Below are 23,916 nucleotides of genomic sequence, written 5' to 3' on the forward strand. Positions count from 1 at the left end.
TCAGTTTAGAGTCTAATGGCATAGAAAGTGAAGCAAAATGTTGTGGTGGCTACATGGAGATATGGTTGACTGTAACTGCTCTCATTTGCCTTTGTCCCTTTGATGATATTTCACCAGAATGAGGCGGTTTTGAGCAAGTAGTCAAGTATAAGCGTCATAACAGATCGCCGTTCCCCATGTGGAGGGAGATAAACGCCTCACCGCGAGTCTCTCCACATTTCAACTGCGCCCTTTAAAGTCACCGTCTAACCTTGAACACAAACGCAAAGGATCATCCCCATCTGAGTTATCAATAGGCTGCATCATCTCTCATCTTCCCCTCATCATCTTCCGCACCTTCTCCCTCCCTCCCCTGTCCGTCCATCTCCTCCCTCTGCGCCTTTTTACGCACAAAACAAGTCGGAGCGCACACACGGCTGGCGGAGAAAACGGAGAGAGACAATAGACAATAGTTTCGGGTCATCATGGTATTTGGATTTTTACCGTAGGCAACATGCGCGCCGGGCTGTGAGATACAGGTGAACAATCTGTGAGCGCGTGTGTTCGTTTGCTAGCCGAAAGTTTCTCCAGGTTTTTAATGTTGCCAACCGAGATTTCAGGAGGAGTGTGTTTCACCTCAAGGTAGGACTCCGTAACTCAAGGAACAGGTTGTCAGTTTCCAAATAATGTTGTCGCTTGAGCTGATATGTGTCTCTTGTTCCTGCAGCAGCACGTGCGTATAAGTCTAACATATATATATATTTGGCGTTTTTTTAAATGCTCAGGCACAAAAAAAGTCACAGTGACCTGCTGTGTGATAATTCATGATTTTTGATTTGGGCTGTTTATCCAAGCAAATAGAGGAGAAGCGATTTCATAACAGGTTGTGTTTCAGTTGGAGATTGCTCTGATGCTTATCGTGGATGATATTTCATTATCACATTAGTTTACAACTGTTTTATGAGTAATCACAGCTAACTGATGGACCATAACAACCAAACTTTTGACTTTTCATAGCACGAGGATAGTCCTGGATATTTCATTAGCTTTTAAAACTAACCCATCACAACAAATATATTTTATCTGCTTGTTTTAACATTAATTCCAGAACACAAAAACCTTCAAACCGAGAAAAGCTTATCCTTTGGATGCCAAATTTCACAGTGCGCCAACTTTATACAGCAATTTATTGATCCTCATCTGACACCACAATTATATTTCCTTTAATTCTGGCTCTAGATGACCTGCAGCAAATCTTTTTTCCAAACATTTTTATTCCGGTGATCATTATCAGAGTGCCAGGCTGTTTGTCTCAACATGTAATTATCCATGCATTACACACAAATATGTCAGTAATGTATTCAAGCCACAATTAGGCAAAACATCAAATCAGATTAGCCGTATTTACATAATTCATTTGTTTTATTTCATTACTTCATTTTCTGTGCCAATGCAGCAGTTAACCGAAATTCAATAGCCTGTTCTATGTTTAGGATTTTACAGGGTAGGCTAAGCCGCCCAAAATTAATCTTATTATTTAAAAATGGATTTTTTAAAATATTACAACAACAAAAAATCCAAACATAATTTAATATCCAATTGAGACATAGACTTTAAATATTATGATAGACCTTTTAATAGCGAGTCTATGATAAAAATATCAGTCTGATATTAAAGGCCACAGCAAACAATATTAAAGTGCCTGCTGATATATTACAAAGATTTTTTTTGTCTATGTTTCCTCAGCCAACTTATTTTTCTCTGCATTAATTGACTTTTAAAGAGAATTTTGCAGGATACAAAAACCCGTCAGCCTCTTTTAACGCTCCTTCTGCAAGACTCCATTATGACACATTAATAAAAACAGTTGTATTAATTATAATAAAAACCTGAAACTATATAATTACATTTGGATTTTTAGGGGACAATTTTAAAACATGCATATTTTCAAAATAATCTGAACAAAAATGTTCTGGGAATATTTAAAAGGAAATGTAAGATATATGTAAGAATGTACTTTTTTGGTATTTTCATAACTGTACCCTATTTTTATATGTTTTGTTAGATTTCTGCTAATTGTGCAGAGTTATATCTAAAAGCTGACATTCGTTTTTAAAATATCAGATGATTATATTTAAGGGCCTGAAGTGTAACCAAAATTTTAGCTTGCAAAAAAGCTACACTTTGATGCTTGCATGTAATTTCTTTTATTTTAATTAAATTATCAGATATATCACTTTTTAGTTTTCTATTTTTTTATCATTCAAATTTCTCAATTTAATTTGTGTGCGTGTGTGTGTGTGTGTGTGTGTGTGTGTGTGTGTGTGTGTGTGTGTTCAAGTCCCTTTAAAATCTATATTATAGTAACTTAAAAATATCGCCTTAAAAATACCTTATTTTCTAAGATGCTGCTTTGCTTAATCTGCGTGCATCGGCCTGCATTTTGTCTCAAAATTTCCCTTATTTTGAAATAAATTCAGTGCAGTGGTTCTGCTGATATTTTAGACAGAAATTGTGCATTTTTTTTATCTTTCTGCAGCGATCACACTGAGGGAAGGAGAGAAGGGATGAAAACAGAGGAGAGCCCGCAGTCCTGTCTGCAGCAGCCTCCATCCTCAACGCCTTTTGGTGAGTGTTGACTGGCAATGTGTTGCATGAGGCCCAAATGAAATAAACTCGCTGGGAAACAGTAAATATCATCACCAGTATTATCAGGATATAATTGGTGAATATTATTATTGCTGTATATTATTTAACACAAGGAAGAGATGTCACAACATAGACTATCATTATGATAAACTTCACTCGAGTATGGGCACAATATAAATTCCCACAGGAATACTGTGCATGTGTAGGCCGAAATTGGAAGAGAGAGTGTGCATCCAGCATGATAAAATCAATAGGAATACTTTTATGAATTCATGATTAGGGTGGATATATGATGTGAATATTAAAGGGACACCACTGTGGTAAAAAAAAAGAGCCAAAAAACAAAAGTTGCTTTTCCTACGTTGACTATAATTTTATATATAGGCCTACACAACGTAATGTTACTACAGCAGCTAGTGTCACATAGATTATTTTTCAGGTCCAATAAGAATGAAAATCAACAACATGATTTTAAGGATGCAATAAACAGCTGTTAGAAAAAAAAGTTTATTTGGGAATAAATTAAATTAGTGCTCTAGGGATTTTTTTAATCCAGAGAGTTTTGTTTGTGTAATCAAAAAGCGGGGTGTCTATAAAGTTTTGCCCATTGGATATGGCACAGGGTGGACGGCTCTGGTAATAGTGTTGGAGGGCGCAGCAGCTGTTCTGTGCCAAATTATGTAGCCTAAAATACATATGTGTATTGGTGTGGTATTATAGAAAAAATATCCGTATACCAGGCTCATGCTTTTGCATTGTTTTACATCTTTTAGAGGGCGTCAACATCTCTCATGTGATGTGGTTGACATTGGGGACACTTGGACTCATATCCCCAGCCATGTTAAATATTCGGCCCTGCCTCTGTCTCTCTGTCCACGCACTGATACATGCTCCCTCCAGGTCCGGAGTACAGGGGAGGGGGAGAGGTGTGCGCCGGCTGCGAGTCTCCCATCGCCGACCGCTTCCTGCTGCGCGTGAACGAGCGCTCCTGGCACGAGACCTGCGTCAAGTGCGCCGTGTGTTTGAGCGCGCTCACCGGGACCTGTTACTGCAGGGACCGCCTGCTGTACTGCAAGCACGACTATGAGAAGTAAGAGCACACACGCACACACTGAGGTAGGGTTCACTGTTTGCTGTTGCTCCTTTGGTTGTGTTGGAGAGACGGGCAGCGGTGGAGGAAGAAGTCTGAAAACTCTGATGGCAAAACTTCCTACTAATCAAAAATGCATGGTATCATCATGGAGCTGAAGCAAGGTTATTTTCCAGAGGTCTTTGATTTTGAAGATGCATCATTGTTTGCCAGCTAAATCGATATTTTCAGGCTTGTAAACTCTTTATCTGCAAAGAAATAAGTTCTCTATTTAAATAGCTGGCAGAGTTTTAGCAATTTTGACCATTTACAAGGCTACATGCTAATGCGGTTAGCTTGTGCTAGTAATGCAATCGGTCCAGTTAAACTTTGTAAAATTAAAAAAATGGTGATGAAGAAGGTGTTAGGGGTCGGAAAAGCAGTGTGACTTTTGTTTTCAGCTTGCTGGGAGATTAGCGAATGAATAACCTTGTCAAAAAACTTGTTTACTTATCCAGAAAAGGCATAAATGTGTTAAAAATTCATCAGCAGACTTTTATCAAACAAGTAAGCATCACTGGACAGTTACCGAGCAAATTAATTTAGGTATCAATGAGGTATTTGCAGTGTTATAAATCACCTTTAACATGAGCCAGTTGTAATGTCGCACAAGTCTGATTAAAAAAACATTAATTTCACTAAAAAATATTAACGCATTTCCCATGTTAGACAGACGTCTTGCTGGAAATTAGAAAGTAGCCCTGGCAATATGAGTGTTCTAGTGAGGTATGTTTAGTGGAACTTTGGGAACATTTTAATAGATGACAATACACCCCTAGCTATATAACAAAATGTACTTTTTGTGTGTTTGAGTTTTTTTATAAATTCATTTCAACCCCACAAGAATATCTTAAAAAACAAGACAGCTGTGTGTGAGGCTGAAAATTGAGTCGATGCAGATTTTAGAAATGTGAAAATCTGCCTTAGTATAAGTGTATAAGTGTATAAGTATAAAATTAATTATGCAACACACTGATAAATAGAATATATGACCGACATTGTGTCAAAATGTGTCATCCACCTGTGAGGCCATTTAAGGGGATTTAAGGGACAATTAAAGGGAGACGTCACTCACAACGTGATCATTTGTCCATCAATTACTCACCCCATGTTATATGGAATTCGTGTAGGAAACTTAGTTTTACCGGCATGCCTCTGCAGTGAAGGAAGAATCCAAAAAATATAGATAATTGTCGGTGAATTGAGGTAATAGGGGACCACGTTTAACAACAGCAACAACAGCCGCTTTTCCCCTTGCGAGGAATTATAGTAATTTTTTAATGTAATTTATTTGTAGCTGACTGTAGCAGATCTGTTTGTGTGCTTGTAGAGTTATTATAAATATGGATTTGGATAGTATTTATGTCATGAGTCGCCTTCATGCTCCACAGTGATGCAGTGTGCTGTCTGGACATACTGCAACGTAAAACACAGTTAACACTTGTTTTGCAAATTGTAAAATGACCTGTTATTTGTTAGATGATTTAACGTTTAAGGCCATACTGTACCATGTGTGTGTGTGCTTTTTGTTGTGGTTGTTTAGTGTGTGCCGCGGTCAGTGGGTGTGCCTGCGATGGGAGCTCCAGGGGTAGACAGTTGAAGGACGAGCCTGCAGCTTGTTATCATTGTTTTGAAAAGTGTCAGACGGCATCCAGCAGCACAGACTCTCCCACTGTACCTGACATCTGGAGGAGAGAGTGCGAGACGGTGAAGGAGAGAGACAGAGAGAGAGAGAGAGAGAGAGAGAGAGAGAGAGAGAGAGAGAGGAACTGGTTGATGAAAGTCCCATTGTGTGACGTTTATCTGGAAAAATGAGTGGGAGACATGGAGGCAATAGCTTATCATAAACGAAAGCACTAGGTTCATTTTCAGTGATGGAATGAAAAAGCGTATTTGCTCCCCGCATGTAATGACTGTAATTGTGGATCCAAATTAATAGTCAGCAGCTCATTCACTATGGTGTTGATTTAGTCCCCTATACATTGCATATGGATGGCTGCCTTGTTGTGTGTGAGTCGGTGCCAGACTTGGCACACAGTTGCCTGTGACCTTCAGCGGATCAGCAACAATGTCTCCTTGTTTTCCCTGCAGTCTGTCCATCAGCGCCTTACACTAGTCCCCCCTGAACCCCCCCATCCAGAGCAGGTGTGTGCATTGTAACAGATATAATAGATGTCCAAGAATTTGGAACGTGCATAAAAATTTTAGGCGAATTCGTACAATTATTAAGCGTCTTTTCTTTTAACCCTTGCTTGTAGCTTGGCTCCATTTTAGTTCCAGCTGGCTGACAGAAGCAACCGCCTGACGTCTTCACACACTCATTGTCAGGTACTTTTGAGGAATATGTGAGTGAAATTTACACATGCATGGGCAACTTTCTTGCTCGTACTTGGCTACTTTCCATCTCACCCTCATGCAGTATCTCTGCCTTGTCCAAATATTTTTTTTAATTTATCCTCTGCTTTGATTACATCACCCTGCACACACACACTGACAGGCACTGACTGCATCGGCATAAGCTAAAAGTCACCCTGTGCAGCAGTGTTCCTCTTGTTTCCATAAAAGAAAATGGTCAAATGGATGTAAATACAAGATGTGTTTTGGGGGCGATATCTGATTTTTCTCATAATGAATCTATTCTGGTAAGGGGGGGAAAAATAAATGCATGTAGATGCCTATCAATTCAAATGAGAAGACAAATCTAATTTTGAAACATGACCCATCCCCCGTCCTGATTCATCTGGGCTAAACTGCCTTCCAGGCAAAAGTTTATTCAACATTTGCATGTTTAATGTTTTTGAAGGATATTTTGCTCGAAAATTATTCTAAAGTGATCACTGCGATGCTCAGTGTCAGGCCTCAGCATAACACTAGACATAATCCTAATCCAAATATTCAGGTGTAGCTATATAAAACTACTAAGAATATGGGTTCAGTCATGAGTCACATTCAAGTTCAGTGCCTGAAACTTCTCGTAATGAACAAGCTCTCACCCCACTGCCGCTCATTATCGATGCAATAAAACAGGAGGTATGCCTTCAGTTTTGAGATTCCCTGGTCTCAATCTGTTATGGAAATGAGGGGATTTAGACACAATAAACTCAAGTGCATCTTGTGGATTTTTCTTGTGGGTTTATTTTTGTTTTGAAAACCTCAAGAAATTCTCTGGAACTCCATCCTGTTATGGACCAGATGTTCAGCACGCAGCTTTAGAATAATTTTGTGGAAAGGCTTCCCTCCACACTTTAAATTCCCATCAGGATGTTTTTTTAATATGAACTGGTGCAATGCATCTTTTTTACCGGCAAGATGGGCAGAATAATAAAGATTTGGATGGAAAACACTGACGACATCAGAAACAGGAACATATTTCTCAAGATCTAAATGAGCTGTGGTAGAAATGTGGTCTCTAATTGTATATTAATTCAGTTTAAGAGCATATTTATTTTAAATAAAAGTTACAGAGTGATTAAATATCCTGACAATGATTGACATGTATGAAAACCATCCTCAGCATCCTATACACACAGTCATTGTCTTCTACACACCAGCTCGACATTATGGTTCCTTGCCAAACGGAGCAGTATAAGGCCAGTGTTCCCTGGTCAATAGTGCTGAGTCCAGACAGAATGGAGGGTAGTCTGGCTGTGCGGAGCCCGCAAGCTCCCTTGTAAGCCCCATAAAGGCAGCTTCAGCCCTGTGAAAAACAGGTCACCAGGGTGGATATTCACTTAAACCTTGGGTTTAATACCTCACTCTGTGGGGTGGAGGCCACTGGGACTACATCTAGGTCTACAAACCCTGCCTTTGCAGGCAGAGAGAGGGAGACCCCACCGCCACAGTTATGGAATTTCCCTCTGCTGACCAGGTAGCTGTATGAGAGTCCAACACTGACAGCCTGACGGAGTATCCTCTCAAGTTACGGCGCATTCGTGTGAGTGAACTTCTGAATCTCGCTGCTCTAAATCCAAAGATAGAAAACTGCATCTTCTCCCCCTTCGTACCACTCCACCTCCACCCCCAGCCACTGTTTCTCTCCCTGTCTCTCTATCCGTTGCCTCGTTCATCACTGTCTGCTTTGTAATAATATTTCTCTATTCCAAACCTCATTTCCTTCTCGTTGAGATTGATGGCAGCGATGACACCAAACAGTTTATCTCCCCGTTTATCCCTTGTTTTCTCTTAATCGCCTCCCCTCCCTCAGTGCCTCTTTGTGTCTCGGGACGGGGGACGGGAGGAGGCGGCGGGGAGGCTGATTGGGTACAGTGCTAATTACCCAGCATTCTGTGGCTGTCCTTCGATGACAGGCCTGACACCGGGCTGCAGGGAAATACTATTAGGGAGAATTATGCAATGATACGTCAGAGGGACAACAAGCATTTATGCCCATCAGCTATAGCACCTCAAGTCTGGTTGATACGTCATTGCTATATCTATGATTTACTTTAATATAATAAGTCTAAATATGGGAATCATCGTTGTTTTAAAAGGTCTGTTCAACAACTTATTGTAGTGGTATCAAACCACGCTGATAGGTTTGGATTTTCTTGTTCAGAATTTGAAACATTTGCCTCCAAAATTAGACAGGAAGTGAATGAAAATTTGTTTGTGGTGCTTACAGCATTGAAGTAACATTTAAAAGTACATGCAATTATGTTTAAATATCATGGTTGTATTAGGGTGGAGGTAGAAATTCTCAAAACCAGGGGCAAGGGAAAACAAAATCTGCACTGCGGGAAATCATTAGAGGAAAGTGAGAAAATATTTGTTTTTTTTCCTGCAAGTGAAAGTAAAGTTTGTGGTTCCACGTTGGTTTAGGTGAATCACGGCTGCACTGACTGACAGGACTGTACTGTATATATAAATCCCAGTGAGAGGCTACACATAATACATGCATGTGGTTCTGAAACGTTCAAACACTTCTCCCTTATCCAGGAGCCTTACACAGGCTAAACCTGCAGCTCAACAGATGACGGTTGGAGATGTGCCAGAGGAACAGAAAGTGAGGATGGGGGAGTTTTTGTGTTTTGATGTTGTTGAGGAACCGTCAGATTTTATGGTATAAATTAAAGAACATCAGGGAGAAATCTCGATGATGGGGAAATGGCTCGGAATGGGATAAAGGAGGCAAAGACGAGGTGGCTGGGATTTTTGGGAAGGGACGCGGCCGCCGATTTTTGTCTGGGTGCATGTGTACGCGCGTGAGGAGGGGGGGTGATATTGCCACTGTTTTTGCATAATGTGAGATGAGACCCCATCATCTTTCCTCCCCCACAACAATTTTATAACAGACAGCTAATAAATGTTTCATGGCAGAACAAGCTGCTCGCCTTGGCTTTATTAAATCTGAGATAATAAAAGCAGAGAGGGAGAGGAGAAAAGAGAGAGAGAATAGGGGGTCGCACCAGAGAGGGAGAGATAGGGAGATCGGTGTAGACTTTTTCTCAAATCGACCGGCTGCATCTCCTGTTTCTGGGGCAACGGGTCCCGCTGTCCCCCGCCGCCCCCCTCCCCGCTGCTTCCCACTCCGCCAGAGACAGACAGGAAATGAGAAACGGGCAGACAGGATATTGCGTTCTGGTGGCCTGGGGATTAACTGTTTTATCTAAACTAACACACACACACACACACGCCCACTCACTCGCGCGCACAAATACACATCCTCACACATAGCGTTCATTCTTGGTAGCATCAGGTGTAGATGGCACACACACACCCAGAGACACATATCATGCAGACCATGCACGTCATGCAGGTTTTTTGTTGTTACTTCACACAGGTACATTACATTAGGTGTTGAATATTACAGGCGTCAGTGGTGCTCTCATGTAGAGCTGGTCTTATTACCACTGTGAACGATTTACAGTGAGAGTCATGACATGTAACTGTATAACTGTGAGATTGGCAGAGAGTTTGTGCCCAGATGCCTCTAAAGATGTATTCCATACACTGCACTGCAGGCCCCTCATTGCCACAACTATTACAGAGCTTTTACACAGTGTGGAGAGCGTTTGTTGAGCAAGAGGACTGCTTATGATGTTACTTTATCCATGCATGGATGGATACGGTCCACAAATGACAGCATCTGTCAGTGTTTTATTGATGTTTGTACCCAGGCACCTTATCTGTGTTTACACAAACTGTGCATATTTGTGTTTACGTGTGCATGTGACCGTATGGATGCCCACGTGTGTGTGTGTGTGTGTGTGTGTGTGTGTGTGTGTGTGTGTGTGTGCATGTGCAAGTGTGTGACTGTACTGTAGTATATATATATTTATATATGTGTGTATTTTTGTGAGTGAGTGAATGTGAGTGTGAGTGAGCGGCGGCAGGGGTAGCGAGTATCGTGGGGAATGCTGGGAGATTTTAATAACACAGAAGCAGTGCAGGGAGATTTAATAAAAGGAGATGATGTGATTACTGAACCCTGGCTCTGAGCCATTTTGCTTCACAGAGCAATATCCGCCGTAAGTGCGCACACACACATCCACACGCACACACACGCACGCACGCACATCCTCACACACATGTCTAAGAAATGGATACTAAACAGAATACAACTTAAAAGTAAGATTGTTGCATATCATTTGTTCTTTTTGCATCCATCTCACGGATCCTTGAATGCACCTTCGTTTTCAGGGGAATGCGCAAACAGCCATTTGTGTGACACACATGGTCATTCTGAGCGCATCACGTTTGCGGGAATCACAAGCTAGTACATGAATACCTTGTTTAGAAACAGAAATGCATCTTAAACTACAGGTTAGGAATCAAAATGAGTGACAGCGACAGATCTTTGGTGAGCTTCCCAGTGAAGCCCTAATCTGTCAAAGTTAGGTTCTTCTGGGCTCGCACACACACAGCTGATCCAAACCTAGTGCAATATGAGGCACTCCAAACCTGGAGTTAGTATAAGCAAACCGGTACCTGTATAAATATTCATCAATTATGAAAGCAAGAACAACAACTGTAATCGCTCTAAGACACATACATATTTATGGAATGATTGTGCTGCGGTCCACACAATGTCGTGCTTGTCAGAGCTCAAAGGCAAAACAATGCCACATGACACAGCTTAGGGAGATGATGAAGATTCTGTTATTCTGTTTGTATGCCTAGGATCTACAATAAAGCGAGAAGGAAAGGGCTGATTATAACCAACCAATACTCACAGTACATCACCTTTTTCTGCCTCTCTGCGTTTGATCTCATAATCAGTGAGCTTGTAATTAGTTGTGCCCCCCTAACCCCTCAGAAATCCGTGGCACTGAACATAAAGGTGCCTGCAGCCAAAGTTCCTGAGGTTTTTGTACATCGCAAGCTCATAAGCAGACAGTGTTCTGTCTGCACTTACACTTCTCTTCTTTGTAATTCTGTGCATATCATGAATATTACACACATCTCTTCATTAAAGGAAAGCCCCTCTAAATCCAAAGCAAAGTCCTCCTCCAAATATCTTTTCTGATAGATTTGTTCACAGCTGGTCTTAACTCTACACCTCAGCTGTTTAAATTCTAACTTTCATTTCCACTTTTTTGATAGTGGAAATTGAAATGCAAGAAAATAAAACCCTCACTATATTATAGTCAGTGTTGTGCAAATATTTATTTTTTTCCACTGATTCCTGATGCGAGCAAAGATAGTCCTGCAATATTAATAATATTCAAACTTTAAAAATCTGGTTTTTATTGTGGTCCCTTAACCAAAACTCACAACCCTGTCTCCTGGAAATTATGTTTATATACAACTAATTTGAAACAGCAAATAAATTTGGAGGGAAATGTAATGCTTAGCAAATTGTGTTTTCTATTAGCATAATTAGGAGTTGTTAATTAATATACCTGGCAAGTTGTCAAATGTTGATAATGAACATATCAGCAACATCACTGACAATGTAATTCAGTTGTTTTTTGCTAAAACAGGCAATCTTGCAATACAGTATTTGTTTGTGGTTACTACAGCATTATTAATTTTTATTAACATTTACCAAAATGACAATATCTCCCTAACCATAATCAAAGTGCATTTGTTGCCTAAACCTTGCGTAAGATTTTGAACGCAATCCTCAAGTTATGATGTCAAGGTCCTGCACTTTGTACACCAACCATCCTCCAGCCACCCCCTTCCAAAGCTAACGCAGTACATGAATGTAGTGCGTCATCACCTGAACACTGTCTCTGAACATAATCCAGGCAGCAATTATGTCGCCACAACAAAATTAAGAAAGCAGTTCAGTAACATACATGTGTAATTTATAGGGGACATTGGAAAACTGGATTGTCTGAAACTCTTTTTTGTTGGTGGTGTAATGATACATTAATCCGGATCAATATACTGATTAAACGATCAGTAATCTAGTATCATTGATGCAAAGTGAAAACATCGATTCATGTCGTCATGTTTAAGATATGCCTTTATTTTTAAATTTCCATGCATATCTGAGTCGCAATGTCTGGTTAAGTGCACCTCCTTTCTAAACATTCAATCAGTGCTAGCGGCCTAGCGCCAGGCAGACAATGGTACACTCTAAAAAACAATCCACTGGTTCAACTCAAACAAATGAACCTAACAATTTGCATGCATCTTTTTAAGTAGTTCCAACTCTGGCATTATTGAGTCAGTCCTTCAAGTCTTTTATTATATATCAAACTCAATTAGTTTAGTACAACCAACATGATGTACCTAGGGTTAGGTTAGGGTTAGGGGGTTAGACCTTGAATAACTTAATATCTATCCAAAAGTTGTGTTGATATTTAGTGGTCAAACTATTTTATGTAAGATATTCCAACCTATTTATTTTAATTTCATTCCACTTAAAAATGTCAAAAATGTTTTGGATTTTGACCAGTTCTTAAAATAAGCTGTTAATTGACTAAAACAGGTCAATGGAGCAAACATAATTTTTCATTATTTTTCATGCTGAAGAGCTTCTTTATTTTAAGCATTATCCACTAACCCCATGAATCATTTTTAGACTGATAATCAGCCAAGAAAAAGACAATCAGGATTTTACTGATTTGTCTCAGGCCCTATTGAATCGACTCAAAATCATATGGCAGTTTGTGATATCAGCAAATTTATGATTTGATTTGATTTCACTTTATTATCAGAAAAAATATCTGACATTTGTCTTGCATTTGAGGATGTTTGCTAAATACACATTAATACAAAAATACATAATAACATTTAACCACACAACAAAACCATACTATAAATGCTACGAATAAAATCCGACATTACAACATTGTATCTTTGTCCAAAGAATAGATATAATATTGATGAACCTTGTGAACCTTGGACCTTGTGTGAAGAAAAAGATATAGCAGAAACTGTAAAAGCAAAAGAGATGATCTATTTTAATAAAATAAAAAGAAGGTTTTTTTATGGACAATGTGCAAATAAAAAACCTATTCAGACACACCTAGATATAATTCCACCCAAAGCATGAAAACTGATTGTGTATAAAATGTGGTGAGGAGCCTAGATATACCTAATTCATGTGTCTGCTCTTTAAATATCAGGTCCATAGTGATTCACTGGAAGCTACACCCTGGTCAGGGCCAGTGTGAATGATACTTCTATTAGAGGGATTAGACTGATCTACTTACAGACCCCCCTCTGTGGCAGTTGCCCCAAGTTGCCTTCATTTGCCATGTTGAGTAAATTCCTGCCGTGCTGTGTACACCCCGATTAGGGAGTGTGGGACTTAACCACCAACATCATCAGTCTTATGTCAAGCAATCCTGTGACAATTCTGCTCTGTTGTGTTTAGTTCACAGTGAAAGGAAGCATTTAAGGTGTTGGAGTGTGTGTTTGGACGGGGAGTGAGGGAGGTGGTTGCTCTCCTTTGTGGAATAATGTGTTAGACGCCAGATATTAGGATTAACCAGGTTGCTGCAGATATTTCACAGAAGAAGCATCTCTTTAAAATGTGACGCACTGTTTCTGGAAGGAAATAGCAACCTTTAGTTAAACACAAGGTCCTGTCACAGTCGAGCTGTGCAGGGCTGGGACACTCGTGTTTGCGTTATGATGTTAAGTTAGCGACACTGTCATTTGGGGAATTTGGGGAGTGTTTGGCAGATGGATTGAGAAAGATTAGCCGTGGCAGCTGCGTTTGGGACAGAATCACAGATTAGGAGCTCTAATGTGCAGACCTGGCTCCTTCTTTACACTCCAGATTTGGGCAGCAACACCTTCCTATCACTCAGTCAGGGAGCGTCAACACTTCTGCCTTCGTCCCTTCCTCCCCCCCCCTGTTCCCTCCCCGCTCATCCTCCCTTCCCTCTTGTCCAGGTTTTGTGCTTGGTGCTATTTCTGCATCAGCTGACCTTTCTCTTTCCTACACCTACAGTCTGAGTACTTGGTAACTCTTCCTGTTGAAGACATATTCTGGTGATCGAGCATAATATTTGCTGGTTACAGGTTGCACTGGCAGCATAATGATGGTTGATGGTATGGTGAACGTGTGTAACTAGTCAATGTCAGACTAGGTATACTGATACTCAGTGGGTGCGTGCAAATGTCTGTGTGCATGCCTGTGCGTGTGTGCGCATGCATGTGTGTATGTGTGTGAGTGCCTATGTTTGTGTGTGTAAGTGTGTTTTAGTGTGCATAAGTGAGAGGAGAGAGATTAACCCCATGCTATCCCCAATCCCTGGTTATGAGTTTACAGCGTCTGTCTGGCCATCGCACTGTTTAAACAACAATCTAATTAATCCTGTCTTTATTAGTTTCAGTGAACTGGGGAGGCAGGCTGGGAGGGCGTGAGGGAGAACTGGGAATGCTGGCAGAAAATACTGGGGAGGGAGGGGGGAGGAAACCAAGTGCGAGAGCAGGGATTTGAGAGGAATTTAATGGCAGAGACTTAGGCCCTGTGAATGGAGATAGGGATGTGGAGAGACGGTGAGGCAGGAGAGAAATTGCAGGGTTATAATATCTCACAGGAGGAGAGATGGAGGGACAAAGGGAGGAAAGTGGTCATGGGGAAAAAGCAATGGACCTGAGAAAGACTCTGTATTAAGCTTTATTCATAGGGTAAATAAGTACTTTAAGATTGTGGGTGGGATATGGATAGACTGGAGTTTACCCCGTCAAACAGATCTCCACGTTTAAGGATTTAAAAGGAAAATACTCTCAACAGGCAGCTCTTATCACAAGCTTACTACTGCCACCTGCTGTATTTAGGGAGAAAGGACAATCTTAAAAATGCAGACTACTGTTATTCCTCCGAGCAGATGTTTACCTTGTTGCTCTGTGAATTGGGTAATGTTTATACGACCTTTAATTAAGAGACTATGCTAATCTCCCTTTTGAGCTGAGGGTAAATGTGTTAGAGCTCATTCTCCGTGCCTCCATGTTTAATTACCTCACCTTTCTTTTTCTGCACTCCTTGACTCCCATAATGCCATGTTTTACAGTTTATGTAAGTATCCTTCCTGTGTGTGTCTTTCTGTGCACCTTCAGGCTGTTTGTAAGGAAGTGCAGCGCCTGCCTGCAGGTGATTGGACGTTCGGAGCTGATAATGCGCGTGCTGGGCCAGGTGTACCACCTCGGCTGCTTCACCTGCTGTGAGTGTGAACGCCGGCTGCAAAGAGGTGATGAGTTTGTGCTGAAAGAAGGCCAGCTGCTCTGCCGCATGGACTATGAGAAGGAGAGGGAAATGCTGGCTGCTATTAGCCCCACACCGACTGAATCGGGTAATGTTGGTTCGTTGCAGGGCTGCTTTGCTTGAACCAGATTTAAATCAAATTTCTCTTACCTTTACAGGCATGCACACAGCATATTTTTTTAGTAATCTCAGTCACATTGGACCTCTGCAGTGGGCAGCTCCTAAAGGACAAATAGGGGTTTAAAGGGACAGTTCACCCCCAAATCAAGAATACGTATTTTTCCTCTCACCTGTAGCACTGTTTATCAATTAGATTGTTTTGGTGTGAGTTGCTGAGTGTTGGAGTATCAGCCATAGAGACAGACAGACATCTCTACCACCGATATCTCCAACACTCAGCAACTCACACCAAAACAATTTAGATTTAAAAAGCACTACTGGGAAAATATGTATTTCTGATTTTGGGGTGAACTGTCCCTTTAAGGGTCTTAAACTGTTCCCTTGTTCAAGTAGTAGATACATATAGAGTGAACTAGATATTCATGTACATTACTGACATACAATGCTAGTAATGTGCACACAACTTCTTGGATCATCAGCACATCGTCATGACAACAGATCTTGAAAAACTTGTACAAACTGTTTTAGACATGAAGCAGTATTAATACCTCCATCTGAAAATAGTTTGCTATCTTACCCTTCATTTTCAGAAGATTTTATTTCTGTTTGAAAAGTGTAGCAGCAAAAGTGTATTGACTTTTGATCAGCGAGAATAGTCTTCAAAAGTGCTCACTGGAATTTGCAATGCAGTCTGGGAATTTTTCTTACAGTACATGAAGTGGAGCCTTCAGCACTACAGTGCAATTTGGCACTGCACACTGTAGAACCAGTTTTATTCTGCAGGGGCTCACTATCTACAGAATTAGGGACCGGTTTAAGAAACACTCAGGCTTTTGTTTGCAGTCACTTTAGCATTAAAAATGTATTTTTCATTGAAGGAAGTATGAAAATTCTCCTACGGGCTCTTCTGACTGTTTTCTTGTCTGCTTACCTTGCTCAGTGAAAAGTGAGGATGAGGAAGGTGGAGGAGGTTCTGGTGGAGGGAAAGGTGGCGATGAAGGCAAGGAGCACAAGCGCTCAAAGCGGCCGCGCACCATCTTGACCACACAGCAACGCCGTGCTTTCAAGGCCTCCTTTGAAGTGTCGGCTAAGCCTTGTCGCAAGGTGGGTGGACCAGCTGTTTTTATCAATGGACATGTGCGCCTGAGAATACTCCCTTGCGATGAAAACTTTATTGTTAATGGGCATCTTTGTCAGTCTGGATAGCAATTAATCTGAAGCTGTGTTTAATGATGTAAAATTGTAATTTAAAAACAATTGAAAACTCTAATTTGTAGGTGAGAGAGACACTGGCTGCTGAGACTGGGCTGACAGTGCGTGTTGTGCAGGTGTGGTTCCAAAACCAAAGAGCCAAGGTTAGACTTTATACATTTCTGAGAACATAATATGTCTTACAGATTAACACACGGAGAAAATTTATACAGACAGTGTGTGTTTTTGTGCTTCAGATGAAAAAGATAGCTCGCCGACAACAGCAACAGCAGCAGCAGCAGCAGGAACAAGAGCAGCTGGGGGGGACCAGGAGAGGACCAAGTAGAGGGGGCCGCCAGAGCAATGATGACAGTGAGGGTAAGTGCTCCAAGTGCCAACGCAGGATCAAGAAGAATAAACAAAGATTAGAGGAATGGAAGAGTAAACTATGATATGGGATGACTAAAGGGATTCTCATCTCTACACAGATGGCTCTAGTACCCATGGCATGGATGGGATCCTGGGATATCCCTCTCTGCCACGTCAGCAGCTACTCGCTCTAGACCCCAACATCTACGGCGGAGAGCCTTTTCGACATGGGCTTACACCGCCACAGCTGAACAGTGAGCAGCTCCACTCCTATGGTAAGACAGGAGGTCAGAGCTGCAAATTTTAGAGAAACCAAAATGAAAATGTTGACATTATTTCCCTCACCTTCACGACAGCAGTGACACACCTAGGGATTTTTCATAGGGGTGGCCAGATGGGGACAGAAAGGAGCAGCATTATGTTACATTAGCTGAAAGGTATATGTTTTTACTGGTTTCCAGTTTTAAGAAGATGTGAGGATGTAAAAAAAAAGAGGCTGAGATTAACCTAACCTGTTAGAACTCACCGGCCTGTCTGTGGGCCCTCCTGAAGTTTTACTTGATGATTATGATATGTAAATAGCTGCTGTATTTATGTTGTTTAAATGTTTTATTTGATTAATGCAGTCCATTTCACCTCAACAGCAGCTTCAATAAATGCTTCTGTCAGACAAAAAAACAAAAAAATAACCAGCCATTACTCACCTATGAAGCATCATTTTAATCCACTGATCAATTTTATCCAGACAGAAACACAGCTTACACAGTTGTCACCAGCTGCCAGTGGTCCAGACAATCTAAATCCAGTGAAATATTTAGTCCAAACACATTATGACATGGTTCATATGGTCAAGAAATTAGTTAGAATATCTGTTTTCTAGGCCTGGAAATAGTTTGGAATTACGGGAATGTTTAGGAAAAGTTTTGATTGCACATTGGTTCAACTATTGTTTAAAATATGCCCATAATAATCCTAAAACATGTCTAACCTAACTTGAAATATGTTCCTGTATTGCTAATTTGAAATCTAGTGCTGCACTGTGCGACAGTTTAAACATCACTAGTATCACAGGATACAGATTGGCATATGGAGCTAGGTGGTGGTGGTGGGAATGTCTAACATGCAAGTATTATTAGCAAGCACTAGTGCATGTTTGATTATGATTGTCTTAAGAAAGAGGCAGACCCTAGCCGCACTGGATGGAGGCCCTGCTCCAAAACTTTAGATGTTTTGGTGCAGAGCAGAATAGTAGCCAAACTTAGCTGTGGGGAAACAAAGTGTAGCCTACATATCTCTCCACATTTGAAAATGCATCCTATTTCAAATGGCTTGTTGTCAGAGAAGTGTGCAGGCTTTTTTAAACTACTTAAAGTTATTTAAATGGGGTAAAATATTGTGGAACATTTTTGGAAATTCATCAGTCAAAATGTGTGAGAACCCTGTTATTACATCCATAGATGAATTGCTGATGCATTGTTTCAAACATCCATATTTCTCCACATATTATGCATAATTCCACAGGGCCTAGCAACTCCTGGCCTTTTCACTGACACCTCACTTGAGCCAATATGGAGCTTCCAGTGCTGTTGCTAAGGCCTCGATAGCTCATGAGGGCCTGTATTGAGGGAACGTGTGTCACTCTCATTTCCAGGGGTCTTGCCAATCAAAGAGCTAGCGATTGGCCCTATGGCTTATGGGTCTTGTAGTACAGGACACTTTGGAGCTCCAGAGGAAAAAGTCTAGACTGTTACAAATATACAGAAATGATAAACAAATGGCTCCTATGTTGTCTTAAGGGGGAAAAAGTCTTTCAATTTAGGTTTTCTAGAGGTGCAGTAAGCTCCTACATAGACATTCCTGTCTGTGTTGATTAGTTTTTCACCCATTTTAACACTTTCAGTACAGTATTTCACCCTCCTTTTTTAAAGCTTCTGGACAAAACCTCAGAATAACATGTAAAATATTTATTTTCTGTGATATTGTTATCTACTTTGAATTTGGACTTTGATACCATGCATGTACATGTACTAAAAATGGAACAAGAGCAGTGTTCAACTTACTTTCGGTTATGCCTTGCATCAGTGTTTTAGGTGAATTTTACAGGATGCTTAAGTTAAAGTGGCTGACTCACTATGTGTTTTTGAGGTCCATTAGCTTTAGAGTAAAAACAAATATGCTTATTTTCATATTCCGTCCTTTCATTAAAGACTGTTCCACTTCAGCTGTGCACACTCACTGTTTTTTCACCGCAGACTCAGAGTCAGTGTTCCATGACCTGGACAGCGATGGAAGCCTCGGTCACCTTGGAGACTGCCTCTTGGCAACAGGGGACGGCAGTCTCCTGCCAGGACGAGTGGGGAACCCCATTGACCGCCTCTACTCCATGCAGAACTCCTACTTCACCTCCTGACCCTCATAAACTCTCACCCTTCCCACTCCTGTCCCACCTTTCACCTCAGAGATGCAGCTAATGGAGTCTGTCCATCAACATGCCTGTGGGACCACTCTCCATGAAACAGCCCACACCCAAACACACTTCTGAGCTTTCAACACAGGCCAAAATCATCACAAGTCAGGCAGAGTCATAATATCTCTTTGCAGCAGATTAGCGTCACGTTTCCACCATCTTTCCTTGATACGAATCACATGCTGGAAATACAGACACTGTAAATGTCCAAGATATGTAAAAAAAGACCTCAATTTCTCCTGTTGTATTTATGTAATGTTCAATGAAATATGTTTCATGGCACTTTCCAACATAAAAAAACGATGAACACAAGACACTTATTAAACATATTAATATGTATATCATGATTTACAGACGATAATTGGTTGTTGAAAGTGAATTCATCAATCAAGTTACATGTATTTAGGAGTCTTAGCAGGCCTTACGAGCAGCTAAGGGTCTAAATTAGTATATGGCATAACTTTTTTTTTTAACAGGACTAGTGATTAGTTATTGTGTGTGACAGACTGCAGCGTATACAATACTGTATATGGATTGGAGTACAATTTTGCTCTCAGGTTAGTGTGTATGTTTATGTAACCTGAGCTATAACTCAGGATATTGTGCAGGATAGGATTACAGTTTAACTTGCCCAGTGACTTCAAGGACGTAGATTACAAAGAGGAGGAAACTCTGTGTAAAATGTCAAACTACATTTTTAGTTTTTGGTAATGCATGACAGGTATAATATGGACCAAAAAAATCACATTTTTTTTAGCATTAGACAACACTACAGGGTCATTTGAGGAGCCTTATGCGGAAACAGGGTTGTATCAGCAGTTATTTCTTTAGCTTTCCCTTCTCTTTTATAATGTAATCACTAAGAAGCAGTGCAGTTAATGACAACTAATAGATATTACCCAAAATTTAGGATACTGAGCACCTGACGACGTGCTCTCAAATGTAAATGTGAGTATGACTGTGTTCAAATTAGTAGTTGTAGTCGATTTCTGTAATTTCTTTCTCAAACATCTCAAATTGGATGTTGTTAGGTAGATATTTTGTACCTTCCTCTGTGATAATCAGCAAATATTTAAACTGTAGCATGATATTTATGTGTCACAAAGTAGGTCTAAAGAACTAGCCTCCAAACTGATGTTGGATAGCAAGTGCAGAATGCATCAGGATCAGACTCACTATGTGGTGCAGAATAAAATAGGATTAGGGTGTTTCATTTAGGTGCCAGTGATCGGCTACAGCTTGTGACATTCTTTCACGACATTATGTTCGACTCTGATCACGGACTCATGGTATTTTTACAGTGATATTTTTGTGAATGTAACTTATTTGTGCGGTATTAGGCGAGTTCCTATCTTACTTTTTTTGTTCAGTGACTGCCAGGTGATGTGCTTTGAATGTAATGTTGCCATAACTTCAATACAATCTGCGGTTTCATCTTTAAAGTGCACTTGCCTTATTGTCCTAAATATGATAAATGATGATGCGCTGATCACTCGTCTGGTGTAAACCAAAGATATGAAAACAAAGGAATCTTTCCCCCTCCGTTTCACCCTTCAAAACTTTAATAAGTGAACCAGAAAAGGTCTGTTCTGCTTAGTGGTCACAGGCCTCATAACTCAACATCCTCCCTCTGTCTTTCTCAGTAGTCCCGCTGATTAGAAATGGACAGTCTCCTCCTTCTCCTTTCTTCCCAGACTCCCTATTTCTCAGTCACTGAGTAGCCAGGAGAGTTAGTGTGGGAGCGATACATTCCAGTTTAATATTTGACTCTGACTCAGACCTGAGGAGGGCAAGAGGGAGGAGGGGCTGACATCAGTAACAGAAAACAACAGAGGATGAATTCACCGGATGAGTAATACAAGTCTGATGTCAATTTTAATGAGATGGTTAAATAAAAATCTGTAAAAAACAGACTTCCTGCATACAGGCAAGTATAAATGTTATTTTCACATGAAGAGTACGAGACGTAAAATGATGCAGTCATTAAATATTCTACACAAACTGTCTAATTCACAGTGCCATTGCATTCATGTGTATTTTTGTTTAAGAAAGACAGATAGTCAGATAAAGGCCCGGGCAGGCAAATCTGGAAAAGGCAAAAAAACTTTGCAGTATTTTAAAATAGACCCTCCTCCTACAGCTCCTCCCTCTCTGTCATAAACCCCTCCCACCAGACAGCCACAGGCATATTCACACTCCTTATACAGTATCAATGTTTTCAATACAGTGAATTTTTTTTCATCATATTTCATTGTAGATTGTGCAATGCATTTGCTCAGCCCCTTTTTGCCCAACTCTACCCACAAATGAGACAAGAATTAGCTAGCTAGCTTCCTCACAGTGCCTCCGCCTCACTCACCGCAGCTGTGGACTGCTTCACAAGGACAGATGGCAGAAGCTTGGGAGACAGACCTTCAGTCAGCAGCTGTAGCAGCAGAATTTCAGCCAGTGCAAACTTCCAAGTGCCGGCTGTCACAGCGGGCTGGTGGCCAGCGGCAGCACTGGGTCCAACCTGTGTAATGGAAGCCACAGAAAGTTTGCTGATCCAGCAGGGGGTCATGGTTGTCTGGCCCCCTGAAGCTGGGGTTTGCACTGGTAGGTTTCAAGTTGCTGTGGCCGCTGACTGAGGGTCCGTATCCAGAGCTGCTGCCAGCTCTCCTACAGGTGAGGTGGTCTGTAGCAACAAGGAGTGATGCAGAGGGCACACGGTGATTGGAGGCTTTAGCATACTAATATTAGCAACATACACATGATTGCGAACCCACAGTTGTGAGCCTTTGGCCCCTGTTAACAGAAAGCTAAACTATTAGCAACATTTTCTCTCAATCTCTGAAAACACTTCGCCGATATGACACGTGTTTATTTTGTTTACTGGCAGACTCTCTTTGATAACTCTGTCTTTGTTTTTTTGGGTTGCTTTGCAGTATTGTTGCCAATGCTGGAAAAGAAACTTCCTCTGCAGGACTCTTTGAATCAGGCTTTCACTGAAGGGATGTGCATGCACAGAGCCAAGAGGGGATGCAGAGGTCTAGTTTTCTCTCAGTCCACCTGAATTACAATATGCTCCAAATTCATTACAGGATTTTTGCTCAGTGACACCAAAATAAGACTGCCTAGCCCAGCTTTAAGTCATACAGACATAAACAGATATCCTGTCAGTCACTATACACAGAGTAAAGTGGCTGGGATACATGTGAAATCAGTCCATTTGTGCTGCTGTGGAGACAGGAGTAAGCTGAAGGTGATGGAAGATGAGTGCTACGATGGCTGAGGTACCGCATCTGTGGATGGGGAAAAGAAATTTATTAGCATGTTAGTTATTTCATTAATACATCTCAAAGATGGTGCAGCATTAGTCTTATGTTGCAGACATGAAAACACGTATCTTGTTGTCTTGTTATACTGCAAGTCTAATAACCAGCATGCACAAGAGACAAGTGAGAAGGCATAATAATCTGCATATTCCTGTCTGTTATGTTTTAATCACTTCTATTCATAACTGTTTATATGTGACCTTGACTTGTACATGGCCAATTCCAGCAAGGACTTACCCACTCCACTGAGGTCCACTGTCTCTGCACAGCCCAGAAAGCGAGCTACGTGTGGAGAGCAGGAGGTAGGATTGTTCTGGTTTTCTCTCAGACAGCGTTCAAACTCCATAAACTCTGAGGAACAGCCCTGTCTTATCTTCTGGATCACTGGACTATCAAGAAAATTAGGGGTTAGATATAAATGTGGGTGTAAGGATGTTGAGGCAAAGTGAATGTATGTTGTCTTACTGTGATGATGTGCACTGTGCAACCTTCATCTTCAGTTCATGACACGTTTGCTGCCATGTTGATGGGTTGGAGGCCACACATGATCCATAAGCCTCCATTTCTTTGTGGCAATACTTTGCCGTGATGTCCATAGCAGCCTGCCTGGAAGGTGACAGATGTAGGTAAATCAGACAGTAGTTACACACCAGTCCAATGAGCCATCCACCTGATAAACGTGCTTGATCGAGTATAAGTAATATAGTTAATAGAATACAGTAGTTTTGAGGAGGATGCAGCGTGATTCACAAGTAGCAAATGTCTTCATTTAGCCTACAGTTTCTATCTTCTTCTCTACAGTCCGCACCTACCTAACTTGACAAGACAACAAAGTAAATGTGATATTATATGAGACATATTCAAATTTCTTACATGTTGCTCTTTTAGGCTTGTGTCTAACGAAGAAGCTGATGAATCAAGGTTATAGCACCAGTACTTCAGCATATGGAGCCATGTTTGTGCGGTAACTACACCGTACACACCTTTCACTATCTGATTGGATGAAAATACGACGGTTTGAAGTTGTCGTTTAACGTCATTGGTTTAGGTTTGTGTCAATCTTACAGTTTGGCCCCGCCCCCTTACG

At 41.0% G+C, this 23,916-nt stretch overlaps 2 protein-coding genes across 2 annotated transcripts; one reads left to right on the forward strand and one right to left on the reverse strand.

Moving 5' to 3' along the window:
* The first annotated feature begins 9 nt into the window (after positions 1-9).
* On the forward strand, positions 10-20,957 carry lmx1al (LIM homeobox transcription factor 1, alpha-like). Its single transcript, XM_033644908.2, has 9 exons — positions 10-621; positions 2,519-2,607; positions 3,529-3,718; positions 15,224-15,456; positions 16,429-16,592; positions 16,766-16,843; positions 16,937-17,057; positions 17,168-17,323; positions 19,301-20,957. The coding sequence occupies exons 1-9, from the start codon at positions 578-580 to the stop codon at positions 19,456-19,458; spliced, it is 1,233 nt and encodes a 410-aa protein (XP_033500799.2). The 5' UTR covers positions 10-577; the 3' UTR covers positions 19,459-20,957.
* A 407-nt stretch (positions 20,958-21,364) lies between these two features.
* chchd5 (coiled-coil-helix-coiled-coil-helix domain containing 5) lies at positions 21,365-23,853 on the reverse strand. Its single transcript, XM_033644928.2, has 4 exons — positions 23,703-23,853; positions 23,295-23,435; positions 23,067-23,218; positions 21,365-22,796 (listed from the first exon to the last, which is right to left on the reverse strand). Coding segments are annotated over exons 1-4 (318 nt in total). The 5' UTR covers positions 23,705-23,853; the 3' UTR covers positions 21,365-22,773.
* Between the last annotated feature and the right edge of the window lie 63 nt (positions 23,854-23,916).

The sequence above is a fragment of the Epinephelus lanceolatus genome, chromosome 18, assembly GCF_041903045.1.
Source record: "Epinephelus lanceolatus isolate andai-2023 chromosome 18, ASM4190304v1, whole genome shotgun sequence".
In the NCBI taxonomy this organism is placed as follows: domain Eukaryota; kingdom Metazoa; phylum Chordata; class Actinopteri; order Perciformes; family Serranidae; genus Epinephelus; species Epinephelus lanceolatus.

Coding starts and splice junctions, on each gene's coding strand:
- lmx1al (XM_033644908.2), top strand. CDS start 578: ATGTTGCCAACCGAGATTTCAGGAGGAGTGTGTTTCACCTCAAG. Junction 3,719..15,223: donor TGCAAGCACGACTATGAGAA/GTAAGAGCACAC, acceptor GTGCACCTTCAG/GCTGTTTGTAAGGAAGTGCA. Junction 16,593..16,765: donor CGGCTAAGCCTTGTCGCAAG/GTGGGTGGACCA, acceptor TCTAATTTGTAG/GTGAGAGAGACACTGGCTGC.
- chchd5 (XM_033644928.2), bottom strand. Junction 23,219..23,294: donor GCACAGTGCACATCATCACA/GTAAGACAACAT, acceptor TTTTCTTGATAG/TCCAGTGATCCAGAAGATAA. Junction 22,797..23,066: donor AGTGGACCTCAGTGGAGTGG/GTAAGTCCTTGC, acceptor CCCCATCCACAG/ATGCGGTACCTCAGCCATCG.